General features: G+C 50.7%; 1 protein-coding gene across 1 annotated transcript in view; it reads left to right on the top strand.

The window, feature by feature from the left end:
• ABCC8 (ATP binding cassette subfamily C member 8) overlaps positions 1-22,899 on the top strand; it is a 78,261-nt gene that overhangs the window by 28,028 nt on the left and 27,334 nt on the right. Inside the window, exons 9-16 of the mRNA XM_030333082.1 lie at positions 2,982-3,116; positions 3,470-3,632; positions 13,364-13,404; positions 14,544-14,689; positions 16,387-16,492; positions 16,653-16,769; positions 17,154-17,229; positions 17,885-17,990. Coding sequence (XP_030188942.1) covers positions 2,982-3,116; positions 3,470-3,632; positions 13,364-13,404; positions 14,544-14,689; positions 16,387-16,492; positions 16,653-16,769; positions 17,154-17,229; positions 17,885-17,990 — 890 coding nt within the window. The remainder of the gene's footprint in view (positions 1-2,981; positions 3,117-3,469; positions 3,633-13,363; positions 13,405-14,543; positions 14,690-16,386; positions 16,493-16,652; positions 16,770-17,153; positions 17,230-17,884; positions 17,991-22,899) is intronic.

Genomic DNA, 22,899 nt, shown 5'->3' with positions numbered 1-22,899 from the left:
TCTGCCCTTCCCCCTGCTTGTGCTCTCTCTCTCTCTCTCTCTCAAGAATAAATAAACATTAAAAAAATTAAAAGAAAAAATAATCTTTGCCTGCCCCAGCCTCTGTCACTTATGCAGTTAACCCTCCCAACACCCAGGGGGTGGTAGTTTTTATCTCCACTACTTACCTTTGTTTATTTATCATGACGTATCATTTGGTTTTCCACTTTTAATTCCTTAAAGGCTGGCTATACCTTTGCCACTTAGAGCTTTAACCAGCCCTCAAGACCCAGTGTTCCCATGTGGAGTTGATCCAATCCTTTCAACCTAGCCAGGATCTCGTGTGCAGCCTGGGTCGCCTTTGGAAATACTGAAACTAGCTCAGGAGCCCCTCTCCTTTATCCCCAGGAACTCTCCTTGATTTGTAATCTTTTTTGGTCACATATACTTTTTTTGATAAAAGCTTCGTTAAGATATAATTCACCCATTTAAACTGTATGATTTGGTGAGTTTTAGCATATTCAGAGTTGTGCGACCATCATTACAATTTTATTAAGTTTATTTATTTATTTTTGCTTAATGTTGGTTTATGTTGAGAGAGAGAGAGAGTGAGCCAGGGAGGGGCAGAGAGAGGGAGAGAGAGAATCCCAAGCAGGCTCCGCACTGTCAGCGCAGAGCCCCACACAGGGCTCGAACTCACGAACGGTGAGGTCATGACCTGAGCTGAAATCAAGAGTTGGTGGCTTAACCGACTGAGCCACCCAGGCGCCCCTAGCATTGTCACACTTTTAGAACACTTTCATCACCCCAAAGGGAAACCCGTACCCATTGATGGTCACTTCTCATCCCCTCCCCCAGCCCGAGGCAACCTCTGACCTACACATACTTTTGACAGTCTAATAAAAGCTTCTCAGAAAAACAAACGTGTGTTCACACGTTTTGCCTACGATTTCAGGGGCTGGACTGGCCCCCTGAAGCTCTTGGATGCCGTGTTAAGGAACTCGGCAATAGTGGGGACTTCTTTGATTCCTCATCCCATGGGCACTGGAGGGGTGGGGCACACAGTGAGCCGGTAGCTGTGCCATATACCCAAGTATCTCCTTTCCATGCTTCCCTAGTGACAGAGTTCCCATGAGGCCTGTTTGTTTGTTTGTTTGTTTAAGAAAAGGGTTGCCGCCTGGTTTGATCTCTATGGGCCAGGTATTATTCTAGGTGCTTATCATATATATTCATTTAATATTCACAGAAGTCCTGCTAAGTGCACATTAAAATCACCATGGTAAGGATGAAGAAGCTGAAACTCAGAGAGGTTAAGTAACTTGCCTAAGATTGCACAGCTAAGTGCTGAGACTGCATTCAAACTCAGGCTTGCAGACTCCGGGGACAATGATCTCCCCACTATTATACTAGATCACTTTCCTAACTTGTAAATAGGAGCTAACGTAGCCCTTGTATTCCCCACACTTGCTTTGCATACTCAGAATCGCTGCTTTCTGATATATTCTCCTGTAAGGTCCACTCAGACCCCTCAGAATAGAAGAGTGGACAGAAGAATTTAGGGAGCATGACAAGGGGTGGGTGGAGGAGGAGGAAGAGCCTGGCATCAGCAGCAGCTGTGTCTCCAGGTCTTGTTCCAGCAGCTGCCAGCACTTGGACGTGGTGGGGGTTCAGGCACCGACCCCCAGCAGGTGCCATGGTGGTGACTCTGGGAGTGCTCTTGGAGCTTCCTTGGTGTCTGGCTCTACCCAAGCCGCTGAACAATATGCCCTGATTGCCTCCATCTGAGGACAGCTAATGAAAACACTGGATGCCAGGGATAATTTTTGGGTAGGGTGATGGAAGCGGAGCCTGGCAGGAGTAGGAGTTTCTTTATTTCCCAACGTGCTTCTCTGCACCCCCGTGTCAGCATTTAACATCAGTGAAACACTGGGAGGCAGGTGGCAAAGGGGTCACTTACCAGGCCCTAAGATCCTGCTAATACAAGAGGCATTCTGTGATTAAGAGAAATTACAAAACCGCCCACCTCTGCCCTCGAGGTAGTGCAAGGAGCTTAGTGCCAATTTGGTGTAGAGTGCAAGGCCAACCCAGGCAGACTTTTTTTTTTTTTCCAATTAAGGAAGACAGCACATCTGTTCCTCTAGAATAATCCCTGAATTTAGAGCTGTCTGCCTTTGAAGGCAACCTGAGAAATTGTCAGCTTGATGCTTCAGGGGCTAGCAAGAGTAATTTACACTTCTCATAAATATTCAGAAGTAGGCAGTCATTTGCATAAAGCCAGAATAATTCTCTTTTCAGAGAATACTTGCCAGATTCACTAAAACATTGAAGATACCAGCCTTCATGTACATATGTGTATATGTATTATAGATTATAAAATGTATATGCCTCTAAGAATTATAAAAACTTGTATTTTCATCCAAAAACCACTCTACACGATGTCATAAATTTAAGAGATCATTTTCATTTTCTTATATATGTAATAATTGGTGTAATAGAAGACAGTTCTTATTTTATTTTAAAAAAGATGCCAGGAGCCTGAGAATGAAAACTGAACTCTCAGACCCTGGACCGGTTTTGTCTGGCATGGATACGGCAGTGCTCCTTTGCTCATGTGTCACTTTTTCCCCAGTGTGAGGGAACCGTCAGCCTTGCCAGCCAGCCAACAGAATAAAAGGTGCTGTTACACTCATTGTGCAACCTCAGCTCTGAGACTTCCATCTGGAAGGTAGATTTGGAGAGAGTTAATGGTTCAGCAGGCTTACAGATAAATGCAGTTTGTTATCAGCCCAGAAAGCCACTGCTTGCATGAGAGCCCATCATGTTAATACCTCTTTCTGAAATTGCTTTGTCACACCTCCTCCTCTGGCCCCTGGGGACAACTCAGAAACCTGGGCACCAAGGCATGTCCCTCTCTAGGGGCCTGGGGAAAGGGGTTGCCAACACCGCTTCCCCCAGGGCGACTACCAGGTCAAAGGAAACTCACCCCCATGACCCTCCCTCAGATCGTCGTGGGTGTGATTCTCCTCTACTACATCCTTGGAGTCAGTGCCTTAATTGGGGCAGCTGTCATCATCCTACTGGCCCCCGTCCAGTACTTTGTGGCCACCAAGCTCTCCCAGGCCCAGCGGAGCACACTGGTGAGTGAGCGTCCCCAGGGTGCTTGCGCCCCTTTCCCCATCCTTCCCCCATGCGGCTGCTTGCTCCCTTTCCCTGTACATCAGCGAGGCTCCTCACTCTTCCCCCAGATGCCACCAAACAGCCATACACACATATATCCACACTATCGTTGACCTTAAGCAGGTTACTTGATTGTCCAGGCCTCCGTTTCTTTGTCTGTGGGAGGGGATGAGTGGAGAAAGCAAGGGAGCATCCCCATGGGCTCGGGAGCTGGGCATTGCCTGTGAAGTGATGAGGGCATTGACTTGGCTCCTTCCTCTTGGCTGGGCCAGGGGCAAAGGAAACCCCTCTCTGACTTGGTGACCCCTGGCAGGAGTATTCCAACGAGAGGCTGAAGCAGACCAACGAGATGCTCCGTGGCATCAAGCTGCTCAAGCTGTACGCCTGGGAGAACATCTTCTGCACGCGTGTGGAGATGACCCGCAGGAAGGAGATGACCAGCCTCAGAGCCTTCGCCGTCTACACCTCCATTTCCAGTGAGTCTACCCCACCAGCCAGCCCTGTGTGCTGGGTGTCCAGGCTTGAGGGAGGGAGCAGAGGTGGCCGAAGCTAGAGTCTTTATCATCATCACCCAATCCAGGCGAGCCTCCAGCTTGGAGCAGAGCCCCTGGAAGTCACAGTGTCCTCAGTCATGTGCCCAGCAAATGTATATTGACAGCCTGCTGCAGGCAGGACACTGTCCTGGCCCTCAAGACACAGTGATGACAGAGACAAAGGAGGTCTTTTATGCTCCGTTGAGCTGATCTGTTATGGGGAGGCTGCAGTAAATGAATATATAGCAACAGTTTTGGATTCTCCGGAGTGTGAGGACTTCTTTTTTTTTTTTTTTTTAATTTTTTTTTTTAACATTTATTTATTTTTGAGACAGAGAGAGACAGAGCATGAACGGGGGAGGGTCAGAGAGAGAGACACACACAGAATCTGAAACAGGCTCCAGGCTCTGAGCAGTCAGCACAGAGCCCGACGCGGGGCTCGAACCCACGGACAGTGAGATCGTGACCTGAGCCGAAGTCGGACGCTTAACCGACTGAGCCACCCAGGCGCCCCTGTGAGGACTTCTTTAAGTAAGTCAGACTGAGCTTCCCTTCCCTGCCCTGGATTCGGCTCCAAGGAAGCTTCTAACTACCTGGGGTATGAGGAGGAGAAAGATACTCACAGATGTAGAGACTGAATCTGTATTAACCAAGTGGTTAGGAAACCCCAAGCCCAGAACAGAGAGAAAGGGGGGAAAAAAGACCAAAACTGGTAAAAAAAAAAAAAAAAAACACACACACAAAAAAAAAAAACCCACAAAAAAAACCAAAAACCTCTTGGGGTCCCAACAGACATATGTATTAAAACTGCTTTCCAGAGAACATGGGGCTCTAGTGGCAAATGCTCCTGTAGAATAATAAGCTAATAATAAAGAAACAAAAATCCACCTGAGAAAAATGTACCAACAGAGTAAGAGTCAGCAAGTACAAAAAAAAAAAAAAAAAAAAAAAAGGAAAATTATTCCCTCAAACCTGGAAATGGTAGAATAGTCTGAAAGAGTTAGTAAGTATGTTTAAAATAATTAAAGAGCTAAAGGAAGGTGTAAAACCCACAAGGTAAAACAGATAAGTATCAGGGGGAAAAGAGTCAAAGGGACTTCTAGAAATTAAAAATTTAGTTATCGAAATTAGTTTGGTGGACAGTGGTCCCCAGGTCAGGCCAGGGCTTATGGAGATCAGGTGACCGATGGAGTCCTGGCCCAAGTTGATCTTACAGTTGGTCTAGTGGCTCCGTGGCCCCACCCTGCGGTGGTGGCCCCCGCTCAAGTGCATAATTGGGATGGAAGTAGTTAGCAGCTGCTATACCTCACCCTGGTTCCCTGGTCTGTCCAGTTTAAGAGCCAGTATGGTAGGAAGGGCCAAGTAGAAGCCCCCAGAGAGAAAAAACAAAAAGGAAACAAAACAACTCAAGTGTAAAGCTTAAATGAATTAATATAGCTGAAGAGGACATTTGTGAGTTAAAAGATAGATCTGTGGAGGGGCACTTGGCTGGCTCAGTGGGTAGAGCAAGTGACTCTTGATGTCAGGGTTGTGAGTTCAAGCCCCACAGAAAGAAAATGTTATCTGCCATTTGGGAAAACCATTTTACAGATGAGGAATGGAGGCCCAGAGGGGGTGTCCTCCTGAGGTCAATCCTGAGGTTAAAAGCATGGCTCAGACTAGATCCTTTGAAATCTTGTGCTATTTTTCCACAAAGGGCTGGGCACCGACGTGGGGGTGAAAAAAAACTTAGGACACAGTGGGGCACCATTTCAAGCTATTTTCTCTGAGTAGAAGAGAAACAACCAAGAATGGGCTTTGATGGGAGTGGGAAACAGAGAAGGAAATTAGGAGAGATGGATACTACTGACAACCTCCGCCAGTTGAAGTTGGTTCTTTTGGTGTGCCAGGAAGAAACGCAGCTGTGGGGGTCGCCAGTGGTGGGCCAGTAGTGCAGGGTGCACTGGCCACGTCTCCCAGACAGGGTCATGGAAAATAAGATAGCCACTCGGGTCATCTGTGTGTTCCTGGTGTTCATATTGCCTAGAGAGAGGGTCCAGTGGGGCCAGGTGGCCAGCACCCAACCTGAAGGTTCTCGCAGGGCAGGGCTTACACTGAGCACCCCAAGTGTCCCACTCTCCTGTGCCCATCCAGACCATGGTGCCCTGTGGCTTACCACGGTCAACAGTGACAGACCATCCACCATCCGTGGCACCAATCATGGCATCTTTCTGCAGAAAATCCTGCTAGGAACTGCTTTTCTCAGAATGCAGCTATGAACGTGGCAGGCAGCGGTGGCTTCCTGGATTCCTCACCAAGACACGCAGGTTACTGGTCTCTCCTCTTTTACCCTCAGCCCTGAACACAGTGCTCAGGGCCTCTGAGCACTCTCAGGCTGAGTGCTCCACAGGATAGGAGAAAATGGGAAGGAACATCTCAAGAGGTCAGAGAAACCAGCCCCTGCAGCCCAGGCCCTCTTCACCCTCCTCTCTGCCACCCTCCTGCTCTGCCTGCCCCTGGGCCTGGTTGTGGTAAAAGTAACACCACACTGTGTATAACCAATTAGACACCTGGCTCCCAGACATCTCATCAATGGGAACAGCTGCTGAGGTGGAGGAGGATTTCTGGCCACAGCCAGGTGACTTCTTCTCCCAGCAGCAGCACAGCAGGGCGGGGTAGGGCAGGCTCCCTATTGCTGCGATGCAAGCTAGGGAAGGGAGGCAGTAAGAAAATGGCACTAGGCCCCCAAGATTCCTGGCAGCAAACTAGGGGCAGCCTCAGGTCATATAGTTGAGGGCAGCTCCCAACTACTTTGCTCCTAGGAGATGTATGCTCGATTCCTGCATTCCACACTGTAACCTGGGATGTATTGCATATCAACAACATTTTATGATGCCTAAGTTCCCAGGCTAGCCTGCCAAAACCTGTCTAGTAGGTGTTCTTTGTCCCATGGGGCCCTCAGAAGCCAGGCCATGGCTTCATGAAGGTCATGGGGCCAGGAGGACGTGGGGGAAAGGAGATGCCATGTTGTCAGGGGCTGAGATGACTATCTTAGGAGTGAGGGACTCTGGAGCCAAGCAGGGGTTCTGTTCAGGGTCCCTCACCTGTCCGGGAATCAGTGACCTAGAGGGATAAACAGAGCATCCCAGGCTGGTCCCTGGAAGAGGACAGTGGGAGGGAAAGGGAAGAGCCCTCCGGGAGAGCGTTGAAAGCTAAGTGCTATTTACTTGGTATTTGCCCTTCCTGGGATGGGTTTGTTAGCAGCAGGGAGGGCGGGGTGGGGGAGGGGGTGGGGGGACAGGGTGGGAAGGGCACCTCCTGGCTGTGGGTATATGCTTTCAGTGTGTTTTCATTTACCTCCTCCCGGACTTCCTGCCTTCTGCTCCCTGTCACCAGGGATCAGGACACAGGTCATTAGACTTGAGGTAATGGGGCATCTTTCATTCTCGTCCCTGGCGCCAGCCATGGGGTCCTGGCGCCAAAGAGGAACCCAAGAGTCATGTTTTCTGATGGTGTCCATCTCGGTGCTGCCTGCTGGGCTTTCAGTCTGGTCATCGAATGCCAGGCAGTCAGAGTAGCTCTGGTGCTCTATCCGATGCTCCTGCCATCAGAGCCCCGAGCTGGTGCGGAGCAGGGCAGTGCAGGGAATGAAAAGGAAATGGCTACAGTTTCCCTACCATCAAAATCCAGAATTGAAGGAAAAGAGATGTAAGTCACTCGGCCGGGGTTGAGTGAGCCCAGCCCCGTGCTAAGCACTGGGAGGGATGCAAGAGACAGTTAAGTTGTGCTCCTTATTTTCCAGGAGTTTTTAATCTGCTGAGATGTCAGCGCTGACGTACATGAAACAGTGGCAGGGAGCACTGAACCGTATGGACCTGCTCTGTGCTGGCTGCCTAGCGAGCCTACGTGCACTTAATCCTCACAACAGCTTTGTGAGGTGTGTGGTTCCACAGTCCCATTTTCTTTTTCTTTTTTTTTTTAATTTTTTTTTAATGTTTATTTATATTTGAGACAGAGAGAGACAGAGCATGAACAGGGGAGGGGCAGAGAGAGAGGGAGACACAGAATCGGAAACAGGCTCCAGGCTCTGAGCTGTCAGCACAGAGCCCGAGGCGGGGCTCGAACTCACGGACCGTGAGATCATGACCTGAGCCGAAGTCAGACGCTTAACCGACCAAGCCACCCAGGCGCCCCACACAGTCCCATTTTCGTGAGGCTCAGGAAGGTGAGAGGACTCTCCAAGGTCCTCAGCCAGGAAATGGCAGAGAACAGAGAAGAAAGAAGCCCGTGGGCTGGGAGTTCACGAGAGCTTCACGCGAGAGGTGGCTTGACCTGCACCTCAGAGGAAGGGCAGGATTTCAGTGAGTAGAAGCTTAAGTGGGGAAAAGCTGGAGGTAAGTGCTTTGGCCACTCCCCTGAGAAGTCAGTTCAATCCTTATTTCCCTGCAGAAGCAGGTGATTCTAGATGTCCAGCCCGGCCATGTATTTGAGGACAAGCTTTGCAAGAGTGACAAAGGGGTTCTAGGCCCTACCAGTCAACCAACAGACATGCCGCCAGTTCATTCTGTCCTTTGTTCAGCACCCATCCCAAGGCCTTCTCTCTGTATCAGACTCTACCGAGGCCTTGCGCATTAAAGAGGAGGCAAGCATGATCCTCTCCCTGCCAGTCCTGAGAGAGACCATGCCATGAACAGTGAGGCCAGAGATATGGGTCAGTTCCAAATGGACCACTTTTGTTTTGTTTCTTTCATCACTTATCTGATAAATATTTGGTGAGCTCCTACTATGTGCCAGGACCTGTGCTAGGTATGGGGGTGCAGTGCTGAGAAGAAGTAGTGGTCCCTGCCTGCAGGTTCCTCACAGGCTGATAGGGAGGCCAGACGTGCAACTGTGTTGTGAGAGGAACAGAAAGGGGTATTCTAGATGCCCATAAGAGTTCTACCCAACCTAATCTCTAGGGGTCATGGGTGTCAAGGAAACCTTGTCAGGATGACTACAGGTTAGACAGATGAGAGGAAGAATGTTCCAGGCACAAAGGCCTAGAGGTGAGAAGGATGATGGTGTGTTCAAGACTTGAGCATAATTCGGTGAGGAGAGGGTAAGAAGACCAGATCATGCAGGACCCTGTGTGCTGTGTTCAGACCCCTAGGTTTTCTCCCAAAGCAGGAGAGCCACTGAAAGAGTTTGAGTAAAGGACAGGTATGTTTGCTGCCTCTTTAAGTATTCTGGGGTCAAAGGTCTTCTTTCTTCCCAGCTGTTCTGAACCACAGTCAGGTGGACCCTCCTGGGAGGGATGTAACCGGCCTCAAACCATGCCCTACAAAACAAAAAACGTATCTCCAAACCCAACTCTGCCACAGACAGGGTTGTGGGGCTGGACAGGATGGTGCTGGTGAACCCCATTCTCAGGCCACCCCGCACCTGCCAGGGCCTGGCGATTCTTGGCAAGTCTTGCTTCTGTCTCTTCCGTGGAGGCCCCGACTCAGAGCAGCCAGTGTTGCAGGACAAGGTGACCTCCGCACCTGGTCCCCCTTCCTCCTCCAGCTTCTGTGAATTTCTTCTTCAGTATCTGCCCCTCCTCCCACTAGCTGGGGCAGCTGATGCATATCCTGGCCTGCTTGGGCAGAGAGGTGGCTGAGGGAGAGCCAGGCAGGTGCATCTATGAAGGGGCAGAATCGGTGTGGCTACGGGGTCTCCTGCCACACTTCCTCCACTGCCAGCAGCTGAGCCACCTTTCTCTCCCCTCTGTAGACTTCAGACTGACTATCCCACTGAATGGGAAATAGCCCTGCGCAACTCAAAATACGCTTCCCCCTCTGGCAGGTGCAACCTGCATTGAGGCCTGAGCCCACAGTTGCTCCCCTGCCCTCCGTGGAGACAAAGATGAAGTTAACCAGAGGCACAAATGGCTGGCTGTGCCTCCGGACACATGGCTTCTGAAATATTTATCAAAGCTGTGGAAATAAAAAGCTCCTGGTATTGCAGTGCAGGCTGGCACCCACAAGGCCAGGCAGCATTCCTTGAGAAAAGCCATGGGGAGCAGCTGATCTGAGCCCTGCTTTGGTTTTGGTTGATTTGTTGTTTGCTTTGTTTGGGGAGGAGGGGGTATGAAAAGTGGCACAGCTATTCACTGCTCTACCCCCAGAACCCAGCACAAACACCTTTTGCGGACAGAGGAGATCCGCAAAAAACAATTTTTGAAGGAATACTTCCTTTTTTACATTTTTATTTATTTTGAGAGACAGAGAGAGTGCGTGCAAGCAGGGGAGGGGCAGAGAGAGAGAGAGAGGGAGAGAGAGAATCCCAAGCAGGCTCTGTGCTCTCAGCACAGACCCCGATGCGGGGCTTGAACTCAGGAACTGTGAGATCACGACCTGAGCCGAAATCAAGGGTTCAACGCTTAACCAACTGAGCCACCGAGGCGCCCCTTTGGAGGAATACTTCTTAAAGGAGAGTTGGAGAGGAGGGTGTTAAAATGACACCTACCCATATGTCTACACCATTACAGAAAGACTTTTACTTTCAAAGGTGGCGTGTCAGGCCTGCCTACACGCAGCTAAACTTTTCCATAACAGTGCCACACTCACACATGATTTTCTACTCTTCTACTTTCGCTTAGAATTATTTCACAGTACTTCTGGCTCCCTAGCACTCAAGATTCGAGCACCATCATGTTCTTGTCCCCGCACCACCCCGCCCCTGTCCGGATCAAATCAAGATGACTCAGCCCACCCCATGCCAAAGTTGGAGAGAAATGAACTTTCGGTCATATTTCCCACCCCTCCACCACCTTTAATGTCTTCCAGGGCCTTATGTGGTTCAAGAAGATGGGTCAGGGCCGCTGGTCTTCAACTTGTGACAGCTGGGACACCCTGCTCCCTTCCCCCTACCCTCACTAGGGTACAGGAGTGTCTGCTGAGCTCAGAGACCTCCCAGCACCTGCGGCATCCCAGGCTCCTTAGTCTCAGACACTGACATCCCCAGTGCCAGCCATGTCCACCCCAGGGCCCAGGGGGGTGGTCTTCAGAGTGGCCTTGAAAACAAGCAGCTAGTGATTCCCTTCATCCATCTGCCACCCTGTATGGCACCCAGAGCTCCCTGAACAAAGGCTGTCCTTCCAGGAGAGGATGAGGGAAGTGGAAAATTACATTTTCACTGGCTAACATCTCCGTACAACAACAGAACAGGACAGAAATTAATTATGTCATATACATTCTCCATGGTGCTGCATCAGCATTGGAATACTCATTTTCAAATTTATTTATAGCTTGTCTTGTTCCTCAAAGGACTTCAGACAGCTACAAGAATAAAGACAATAAAATAGGGAAAAAATAAATTTTAAAAATCACGACCAGAGAAAACATGCAGAACAAAATACCCATTATCACACATTTCTGACTGCAAAATCTCCCCCCAGAGTCGATGTACCACTTTACTAAAACAGCCACTCCTGTTGGATGTTGCCAGTTCATTTCGTTTTGGGTGGTTTACAGCTGTGGTTGTGGTTTTGTTGTGACAGATAGCGCTGCAGCTAACACCATCTTGCTGAGAGCTTCGTGCTTCTGTTAAGTGATTTTTCAAGATAAATTCCCAGGAGAGAGATTACAGGATCAGAAGGTCTGAACTTCTGCGGGGCTCTAGCTACGAAGCACCAGATTGCTTTCTAAGCACAGTTGGGCCAATTTGCAACCTAACTTCGAGCCTATTCTAGAGCTGGGAGTTGAGCCCCAGAGGTGTGGGAGGGGGCCCAGGGGTGGTGCACAGGTGCCTTTTCTAGCTTGAACCCCTCCTGTCTGGTAATTGATGGAGATGGGAAAGAGAGAAACTGAAGGAGGCTCCTGCCCTAAAGGAGCTTTCTGGAATAACTGGTCCTGGAGGGGATGGACGTGGCTACTCCAATGTTCAGAGCTATATGGTTGGTGATGGTCAAGGGCCCAGGCCTACTGGTGTCCTCCTCCCCCTCCCTCTTCACAGCCCACGATGGCTGTGCTGTGTCCTACATCCCTGATCTGGGTCCCTTATACTGTAGGAAAACTGTGTTTAAAGTGCCTCCCTGCCAGAGACACAGAGAGAGCTGTAGCACTGTGCAGGGTACCTGGAGACCATGGCGCCTTCTTCAGGAAGGGTGGCTAAACGTCAGGTATGATATTGGTATTGGTAAAAAGCCTTGTGACCAGAGAGACTAGCAGTAGCCCCAAGACCAGCTGTGTCTCCTCCATGAGATTGGGAGCTCTCCAATGCCTGGGGCCGTTTCCCTCATCAGATTACGAATTCCCCCAAAATGGGCCCAGTGTCTTTCCTGTCTGCTGGGGAACTCCCCGGGGCATGCTCCCTCTCTCCCCATCTTAATAGGGGTTTCCTGAGAGCATAGCTCTGCCCCCTTCCTCAGACAAGGACGCCCCTGTGGGCAGAGGCCATATTCTCCCACCCACTTGGGGTTCCACATCTCCAGCATACACTGTGTATGTACTAGCTGGTACATACAGGATTCTTGGAATAAGTGGATAGTCTGCTTCTTGGAAGGGTGTTGACCATTTGTAATTCTTCAGTGTCTCCAGAACCTTTGCCATTCATTAGATAGGGGCCATGTGCACAGCAGGCTGATCTGGCTCCTGGCTCCTTCTGCTTTAATTTGGCTAATTATACAACCAGACTCTTTTCTGGGCTGGTCTGGAAGAGGCTCCTGGAAGGAAGGAGGAGGAGATGGGAAGGTGGCAGCTAAGATAGTCATCTCTTATTCCAGGAAGGCTGCTCTCTGGAAGTTTAGGCCCAGGGTTAGGGCTCTCTCCAGCATCTCACCCCTTGGGCTAGAGGAGCATGACCTGTGGAGCAGAGCTAAGCTAGTAGCCTGTGAGGTCTGACATTCAGGCAGCATCCAGGTTCACAGAGCTGTTCCTTACATTATCCCCTCTTATTTGGAGGAATCCAGAGGGTGTGAACAAGTACACATTTACAAAAATCGGGTAAAGAAGCCAAGGAATGGGAAAGGTAAATGACCTGCCCAAGGTCAGGGACTCCACCCTTCTCTGACTTGAAGTCCAGCTCCCTTTGCTCTCTGGGATCCCTATGAAGGGTCCGAGGGCCACACTTTAAACAGAACAAGGAGGGGACCTCTGTTGCAGCAAACCACCTGCCCCACCTAGGCAGGGACTCTAAGCCTTAGGGCCTAGGGAGACCCTCTTTTAAGCTGTCCTTAGTTACTAATACCTCAATGTGAGTGAGTTTGAAATCCTTCCCAAGAGCCATGAGAGATGAGGAATCCTCTAAGCCTCAGAGAGAACCTGGCTTGGGGGGATACAGGGACCAAAGGCAGAGCAAGGGGTAGCCACCTACTGCCCCCCAGAAACACGTGAGGCTGACCTCACAGTTGGCCAAGGGCAGCCAATGCTCCAATCTCTTCTCTCACCACTTCTCACGGGACTTCCTTCCCGCTGACCACCTGGAGCAGAATAAAAGCATGTAAGCTTTTGTCTAAAGGCTCAGGTCTCAGACACATGGGGCAAGAGTCTTAAGGGAAGCAGGGTAAGGAGCTGGAGGGACCGCAAGGCTAGAGTTCTGCCCCTACTCTGCCCAGCTCCACCCTGGTGGCTGGAGAAGGGACCCCATGGGCTGCACTGCTTCCGGACCACCGCGGGCAGCTTCATTTTTAGCTCTCTCATCCCTCCCACTAAACTTCCCTTGTGCTTCCTCCACAGTTTTCATGAACACGGCCATCCCCATTGCAGCTGTCCTCATTGTAAGTGGATCCCTTCTCCAGCTCCGGATGCGGTGGGTGGCAGAGAGTGTTTGCAGTGAGAGGCGGCCCAGGGTTTGGCCTCTCTGCACAAGGCCTTCGGATGATGCACTCAGCGGTGGGGCTGGAAATAGGGCAATAGATTGAAAGCCTGTAATGCCCAGCAGTGCCTCCCCGACCCCAGGCAGACCGGGGCCTCTGCCTCTGGGCCCAGAAGACCTGCGGCTTCGTCTTTAAAGAAATCTCACTTTCTTTTAAAAAGAGCTATCAAACTTTTTAATTATAAAAGTAAAGACGTGTTTATTGCAGACATGTTGGGGAATTAAATCACCCACAGTCCCACTGGCAACATCTTTAACGTGTTTCTTTCCAGTCTCTTTTTAAGGCACATAATGTGGCATTTTTACAAAAATAGGATTGTGTCGCACATGCAGTTTTGTAACCTGCTTTTTAAAGTTTAAGAACACGAATAATTCTCCACATCATTAAATGTTGCAGTGGAGGTTTCCTAAAGCGATTTTGACCAAAGCTGTGTGTGAGCCCCGCAGTGGGGGCCCGAAGTAGACCCCTCCAGAAAGGCCGAGCCCCCACTACCGCCCAGGGCTCCCATCCCTGGCGTCTGTGGCGGCCACAGTTCTTTAAAAAGATGCATTTTTTTCCCCTGGGGGCCGGTGTCCCTGAGCTGTGGCGAATTTACAGCCGTCAGACACACTTGGGAATTCACTTTTGACATGATTTATTGGGCTGGTTCTGGCCTGGCTCCTTGGGGAAGCCTGGGTCACAGAGGCTGCTGAGCCAGCCAGGTAGCCGAGGGCAGAGAGGAGGTGGTTTGGGAATGATCATGCCCACATTTTCCCTGACTGAGGACTGCTGTCTGAGGGGGCAGAGCTGACCTAAGCTGAGGGCTTCCCTCTGGTCATTCCTGGCAAGGAGGGGGCAGGACAGGGTGCAGCAGCCCAGCCCTCCAGCGTGAAGTCCTGAGCTCGCTGGAGACGTTTCCAGGAGGTGATTGAAGATGATGAAGGTGTCTCTAACAGAAAGCTCTCCTTGGGTCCCCTGTTCCAGCCCAGGGGCCGAGTGCTGCCAGTATGGGAGAGGGCCATGCTCTGAGTCACATACCTCTCTTGTCCTTCTATCCACAGACCTTCGTGGGCCACGTCAGCTTCTTCAAAGAGGCCGACTTCTCGCCCTCGGTGGCCTTCGCCTCCCTCTCGCTATTCCACATCCTGGTCACACCACTGTTCCTGCTGTCCAGCGTGGTCCGGTCGACAGTCAAAGCTCTAGTCAGGTGAGAAGAGGGTCCAGCAAGGACACTGGATAGGCAGCTCGTATGGTGGCCCCAGGGCTTGCTCCAGTGACCCCTACAACTACAGCTGTTTGGTCCAAAGTCATGCTTCCCCGTTGATCTGGGCCTCGCTGAAGGCGGTCATAGTTGGCCTGAGGGACATAGCCGTGTGTGGCTCCCCTCCATGCCATCCCTGAGAAGGGATTACCTAACTGGCTTACATACCTCCAAGGAGAGGAAACTCAATGGCACCTGCAAGACAACTCTATAAAAAAAGAAAAAAAATTCAATGTTGAGCCAAAATTGGCATCTTCTCATAAATTCTGCCCATTGGTACTAGTTCCACCCTCCAGAGCCACCCAGAATGAGCACTGTTCCTCCAGCTCCTCGGATTTCAGAAGGTATCCACTGAATCTTTGTCTTCCTCAGGCTGAACATCCCCTCTTCTTTCCACGGGTCCCAGAGCCTTCCCGACCCTGGTCAGTAAAGCAGCTTTCCCTAAGTGCCTGCATGTCCTGTCCCCCCCTTAGCCTGCAACTCTGGGAGGCCCCTACGTCTGAGCTCTAGAGCCCTGTGGCCACTCTCCCAGAGACATCACCCTCTTGGGAATGAAAACCCGAGGGTAGAGCGTTGAGGTTTTGGCTGGGGAGTTCCATACCTGGAGTGAAGATCTCCTTGGACCACTGAAATAGCTCCTTGAAAGCTAGGTCTTGGCATGCCTCTGGGGAGAGCCAGCTATGTCCTTTCCCATCACCAATGGGACCAGACAGTACCCAAGCCCCTTCAACCTTGAGAAAAGTGGCACCCTGGTCTCATGAGACCCTAGCATGTCCTAGACAAGCTGGCAAGGGGAAATCGCTGTTGGAACAAAGTTGCTGATGGAAGGAACAACTCACACAAGGAAGCTCTGGCCAGGGTTCAAGGATGGAAGGGGGCATAACTCAGCAGAATTGTGGTCAAAGGAGTATATAACCAGGGAGTAGTTAAACCAGGGCTGGAAGAAGATTAGCTCCTATTTCCAGGCTTGGCTGTGCTGATTCAGTTTAATTGGCCATGGCATTGTGACTTCTAATGATCACCTTTCTACCCCCACCCCCACCCCAGCCCAGCTCTGTGATTCTGTATAGAAACCACAGGTCCAAGGATGCTGCAGCTGTTGGAATTCCCTTGTGCTGACCCAGAAGCATTTCCATATGCAGACACTCCTAATACCACTGTCACCAGGGTAGCTGAGGCCTTCTCCTCCTTGAATTGGGATTAATAACACCTTCCCCAGCAGGATTTAATTATATGCTTATAAAGCATTAAACACAGTGTCTGGCATATAGTATGTGCTCAATAAATACTAGCTATTATTAATAACCAATCCCAACCCTAACTAAACTGAACACTGACCAACCTTAACTCTAACAGTAATGGATAAAGTCCTGCACCAATGAACCAGCTTTAACATTTAACTACCCCTAAAACTAACCAATCTTACCCTAACCCAGACCCTAATCCAGTCTAGCTGACTGATAACATCAGCTGCCCACCATGGATGCCCACTGATCTGTCTCCCTCCAGTGTCAGCTTTGTGGGGACAATACCACAGGACCCAGAACCTTCTCAGAGCCACTCTCTCAGGCTGCACCCTCCTCCCTCTCCCCTTCCCTCTGCCCCTGGCAAGGGTGAGAGGTGTCTCTATGCTTCCTTTGCAGCGTGCAAAAGCTGAGCGAGTTCCTGTCCAGTGCAGAGATCCGCGAGGAGCAGTGTGCTCCCAGGGAGCCTGCGCCCCAGGGCCAAACCAACAAGTACCAGGCAGTGGTGAGTGCCCGGCTTCCCCTTGCCACCAGTGTTTTTCTCTAGTGCCTGTAGCCTGTGCCCTGCTGTGTCCTGCCTCAGCTTCTCGTCATAGGAGGGGGGACTCCCTTCCCTGCACAGCTTCCAGCCCTGTGGGCCCTCACCTCCTCCTGACCATTCCCAGCCCCTTAAGGTTGTGAACCGCAAGCATCCAGCCCGGGAGGACTGTCGGGGCTTCACGGCCCCACTGCAGAGGCTGGTTCCGAGTGCAGATGGGGATGCTGACAACTACTGTGTCCAGGTGAGTCTTAGAACCTGCACCCCCACGTCTGGCCCCCCAGCACCATCTCCAGGAGGGAGCTTAGCATCAGAGACCTATATGCTGAGTCCTCTGCTCTGGAGGTCACCCTGCCTGCCTGGAGGGTCCATAGCAGTCCCAAAACCAGGGACAAGTTCTCCTTCTCCATTGAATGTGGGACCCCGTGACTGTCATCTCAGAGAGGGTGATTCAGGCAGGGGTCAGCAGGAGAAGGCCATTCTCCCACTCCCCTGCCCTAGAAGTGATCCAGGGACTGAAATCAGGGTTTCTAGCTTTCAGGGCGGGAGGGGAGGCAAGAGACCATTCACACTGAGAACCCAGCTGCCTTTCTATTCTTTTCCGGGCTGTGGGCTACCACCAATAAAGATCATTGGAGGCTTCTTCACATGGACTCCTGATGGAATCCCCACACTGTCCAACATCACCATCCGCATCCCACGAGGTATGGCCTGGCTCATGTCTCTAGCATGGTCTGGGAGTGCCCCTCAAGAGTCATAGCTGAAGTGCCCCCTCCACATGTCCCACTGAATGACAGAGAGAGAAAAAGAAAAATCTGCATGTATTCAGCACCAGCTCAATGCTCACTCTTGGTGGGTACTTTGGGGTATGAACACTAGAGAGGGGTGGGCTACCCATGCTGGTGGGAGTCAGCAGCAAGGACAGGACAAGACAGCAGGACCTTGATGTCCAGCCACCTGCTGCAGACATATGGGTGCTTCACAGAAAGAAAAGCAGTCCCCAGTAGCCAGGGAATGTGCCATGAAAGAGGTGGGGCTCCTGAGAATGAGCAGGGTCCCTCAGGCCATGAGGCAGGGTGGGTATTCTGGCAAAGACAGCAGCATGAGCAGAGCATGGAGGTGGGATGGAGATGGGACCCAAAGTGGCCTTTGTTGGGACCATGAAGAGTTGGGCCCACACTGGGGAGTGAGAAGAAGGATCTAGAGTTCCAGAAGGGAAGGCTCAAAGGGAGATTCTAGGTAGGAGGAAAGCAAATGGGGGTCCCAGGGTTGCATGTATCTGTCTGTCTGTCTTTCTGGGTGATAGTCATTCAGACTCCCTGGTGCCCTAGTCCCATTTGCCCCCCGCCCTCCCTGCAGGCCAGCTGACCATGATCGTGGGGCAGGTGGGCTGTGGCAAGTCCTCACTCCTCCTAGCCACCCTAGGAGAGATGCAGAAGATTTCAGGGGCCGTCTTCTGGAACAGGTACTAAATGCACCCTCAGGGCTCAGCTAGTGGGGAGAGCTAACAGTGGGCAGGCGGGCAGCCTTTCTTTCAGCCATCCTTCTCAGTTAAGGACGTGTCATGCCCATATTGAGCACTTGCTGTGTGTTCAGTGAGTACTCAATGAATGCTGTTAATTGTTATTCTTGTCAACATCTGTAGTACTTATTCAACCCTTACTATGTGCTGAGTACTTTGCTAAGTCCTCTGCACTAATTATTTCATTTAGTCCTTATGACAACCAGCAAGGTAAGGACTGTGAACAGTCCTTGTTTTATAGATGAGGGTTCAACTATTTGCCCTAATTCACTCAGCTAATCATCGGCTGAGCTGGAACTCTAACTCAATTCTGCTTGACTCTAAATCCCATGCTCACTCACCTGCACTGCGTCCCTGTGTGGGGAACTGGAACACAAACATTGGTTTCCGGCCTGGTCATCAGCAAAGCCGACATAGACCATTCAGTGGGTGTTTTGAGGAGCCAGAGATAACCCAGACAAACGTGGGTTTCTGGACAAAGATCACTATCTTAATTAAAGAGCCAGAACCCCAGGCTGAGTCAACCATGGATCTATTATTTATAGCCACCTACTTCCAAAAAGCACTTGAAACTAGTTGATAAAAGATACATAGAAAATAGAAGCTTTTTAAAAAGGAAGAAAGGAAGAGCTGAGAAATGAAGAGGGTGGGAAAGGTATATAGAAACCTGGGCGGGGCCTGGCTTGGAGCTCTCCCCCATTGCCCCCCCGTCCCCCAGTAGCTGAGGGCAAGGGGGGCCCGAGAGGTTTGTAGAGCACATTCAGGGATAAAGTTTGCAGCTGATTCAGCAGAGGACAGGCTTTCCCCACAGCCATTTCTAGGAGGAAGTGGCATTCAAGAGGCCAGGTTTTTCATAAGCCTGAGTGCAGAAAGACCTTGGGCCCAGTGTCTGAATACCTGTGTGCACCTCCATTTGCAGGACATTTTCCGCAATGTCCCTGACTGGTGCATCCGATGGCAAGTTTCCCTCCTCAGTGATGCCATAGACTGGTAGACAAACCCTTTGGGATTTGTTCCTGTGACCTCTGTCTCTGGAATCTTAATTCCACCAGGGATTGTGGTGTGTTTGGGGCAGAGGGGTGTCTGCCTCCATTCCCTATCTTACTGGGGGAGTTCTCAACACAGCCTGACTGGCAAGGCCAGGCATTGGGGTTTGAGGTCACTTTGTCAGCCTCTTGTATCAATTGGCCCGTAGGGCTCTGAAGGGAGGAGCCCTTGCTTATTGGCTGACAGTGTGTCTTTGTGAAGGGAAGATGGGATTACAGAACCCAGACATTGGGGTTGCCCTGGTTTCCTGGGTCTGTGTCCCACTCAGCATGAGTCAATCCCCCACTGGGTCTGGTCCCGTTGCCCCACTTTCTTTATCTCTTCCCCCAGCCCCCATGCTCAGGTGTCCCCACACCAGCATCAACACCTGTCTGTCCTCTGCAGAAACGCTAGGCACACTTGGCAGAGGTGCAGCCCTGCCCTGCCTTGGCCCCCACCTCTTCTCCAAGTTTGGTCAACCCTCAGGGTCTGACTGCTGCCACCTCTGTCTTTGGAAACCTCTGCCCCAGCCCAAGGGATACAAGGGGCCTTTCTAGAACAGCTAACATTAAGCAGCTCTTATGTGCCAGGCACTGTGCAAGGCACTTTATTTACTTCATTGTCTCAGTCAGTCTTCACCAAGCTCTGTGAGGTAGGCATCATTCACCCCACTTAACAGATAAGGAGATTGAGGTGAAGCAAATTTTACCCAAGGCCACCCAGCTCTCAAACGGCAGAAGTGGGATTTGCACCTAGGTGCTCAAGCACATGGGCTTTCCACTGAGTGCTGAGAGAGAAGGGGTTCAAGAGCATGTGAAGAAATAATCAGCCTGACAGTCCAAAGGCCAGCAGTCCCTACGGCCATGACACCTACCTCCTCAGTGGAGCCACCACCCAGGTGCTCACAGCTCTGTCCTCATGGCGCCACCTCCCGCTCAGTTCAAGTCTAGGGGTAGGAGTGATGATGAAGAGGTTCTCACTCCTCCATTTTGCCCTCCTCCATGGTGTGGCTTCCCTCTCAAGCATAGCGAAGCACATCCCGGTAGCCTGCAGCCAACCCTCGGAAGTTGTGAGTCTTTGTTCACAACTCAACTCGGGCTCCAATCTCTCCACCTTGATGTATTCACTCATCCCCTGTTTACTGAACATCTGCTGGGTGCCAGACACTGGGCACAGTGACAGAAATGCAAAGATGATTAAGACATGGCCCCTGCTTTTATGGGAGGGGAAGGAGATCAGTGCCATATGATCAAGCATAGAGGAACAACATGGGCCTCTGTGGCCAAGGAGAGAAGGGTCATGTGGATGTGGTGTTTGAGCCTTGAAGGATGAGTGTGGTTTCATCAGATGGAAAAGGCAGGGGTAGGAGAGGAAGGTGTTCCAGGCAGGGGTATCGCCATGAGCAAAGGCTTGCTGATGTGAAAGAACATGGTTCTGGTACCTGGAGCACCTGGGGGGGGGGGGGGGGCGCAGTGGCAGAAGACAAAAGAGGTGGGCTGGGCTCAGGTCAGACACCCCTAGATACCAGGTCCAGGAAGTAAGATATAGCCGGAAGGCTGTAGAAGAATTATGCTGGTGATAAAAGAAAGGGGTGGGGGGGGGGTACTGGAGAAAGGGAGACCAGTTAGGAGCTCATTATAGTGGTTGGGAGGAGTCTGGACAGACATGACTCAGTTGTCTTCATCTGCCGTGTGCCTCTCAAAATCCTGGACATGTACAAGTTCTGTCCGGCTCAGCTATCCTGGGCAATGTGTTGGCTAAGTGTGGGGGCTGTGTGTTGAGGGACCCTTTTCTTACACACAGGAGCTCCATGCCTCAGACCCTGGGCAGACCCAGGTCTGCATGGGGGTGATGCACTTGCAAAGTGAGCCAAGAGCAAAATAGTGAGCAAAATAACGTTTAACCTGGCAGCCTGTCCCACAAGTCTGTCTGTCTGCAGCCAGAGGCCAGGGCGATGCCAGGCTGCTCTGATGTTTTCTTCCATGCCACGGCCAAGGCCGGGTGACCAGGCAGCCAGAAGGAGTTCAGGAGGCACAAGTCAGGGAGCTGGGGGATTAGGAAGTGCAGAATGGAGAATGCTCTGGAAAGATTGGTTTCTATAGCCATTCATTTGTCCTTTCAATGAACAAATGAGAAATATGGCTAGGCAGATAAAAGCAAAAAGCTCTGGAGGCAGGCTTCATGAGTTCAAGTCTGGGCTCTGTGCTTTGGGAAATTCCATGACCTTTCTATACCAGTTTTCCCTTATTCCCATGGGGTTGATGTGAGGCTTAACCTAGCGTGTAGTAAGTGCCCTATAAATATTATTATAAATATTATTGTTTGAAAATGTACTTCTATGCCAGGTTCTAAATCCCCCTGTTGCTCTTGAATTGCACTCCAGCCTGTCGCCCAGGAGAGATGGCAGTGAGCTCCTTGGGCACAGAAACCATATCTTATTTGTCTCTCTGTATCCACAGTGCCTTTGCTAAATGCATTCATTTGTTAAATGAACACACAACCTGGAACAATTTATGACATCCAAGAGACTGCCATCATAAATGTGTCTTTACATCTCCCTCCTACCACATACCTAGACCCAGGCTGTTCTCCTGACTCTGAATTCCACCACCCAATTCCCCACCAACATTTGGAAAATGGGAATCCCCACTCAGATGTGGAATTTAAGAAACAAAACAAATGAGTATATGGGGGGGAGGGGGAGAGAGAAACAAACTATAAGAGACAGAGAACAAACTGAGGCTTGATGGATGGAGGTGGGTGGGGGATGGGCTAGATGAGTGATGGGTATTAAGGAGTGCTTGTTAATGATGATCGCTGGGTGTTGTATGTAAGTGAGGATCACTAAATTCTCCTCCTGGAACCAATATTGCACTGTATGGTAACTAACTAGAATTTAAATAAAAATTTGAAAACAAAAACAACAGCAAAAAAGGGAAGTAGGAATCCTATTAGTGCATGTCTCACAATGCATTATGATTACCTGCTGGTGTGCCTGTCTCTCCCATGACACTGAGCTCCTTGAGGACAGGACTGAAGAATTCCGTGTTGTACTCCAAGTGCCCAGCAAAGCATGTGCCTTTTGTGAACTTCTCTGTGCAAGTTACAAAGGAGAAGACCTACCCCCGGGGAGCTCACCAGTGCCAGGTGGACAGAGGCATGCAGACAGAGCCCTGGTGTGGGCGTACCGGGTCCATCGGGTGAGGTCCTGCATTCTGGGCTGGAGATTTACTGCAGCAGCCCTGGGCATATCCGGCACATCAACCCCCAGCCCCTGGTCTCAGGGAGAACCACGTGGTTCCCAAACATCCACTTTAGTAACAGTCACCCGCCAGTGCCTGGCTCTCTGCTTCAATGCACTATCAACCTGGGAATTTGCAAACTCTCTCCTTAATATCTAAGAAGAAAACATTATTATGAAAAGCTAATATTAGTAGATACACTCAAGTGAAATTCTTTCCCTAGAAATAAGGAATAGGGCCATTAATGACCACAGTAGAATGATTTTAAATGTCCCCAGGGAGCCAGCAAGAAGCAGGGCCCCAGAGAAAGCACTGGGGTAGGGAAGAGGGTTCCACTTCCTGATGAGCAACTACAAATCAGCCTCCCTGGAGCTCCCTGTTGCCTCTGCTCTCACCACCTGCTGAAGCTTCCGCTTGAACCATTTATTATTTCTGTTTGTGCCCACTCAGGAGGCCTGGGCCTTGCTTGCCCTGGGCCAGCCTCAGAATGCTGTCGCCTTGTGGTGGTTGGTATGAAGTCTGCTTCCTGAGACCCTTGATTCCCCCAGGAGATGAGAAACAGTCTCCTTTCATGACTACCCTGG

The sequence above is a fragment of the Lynx canadensis genome, chromosome D1 (assembly GCF_007474595.2).
Source record: "Lynx canadensis isolate LIC74 chromosome D1, mLynCan4.pri.v2, whole genome shotgun sequence".
NCBI lineage: Eukaryota > Metazoa > Chordata > Mammalia > Carnivora > Felidae > Lynx > Lynx canadensis.
This window is presented reverse-complemented; position numbering and strand designations above follow the sequence as displayed.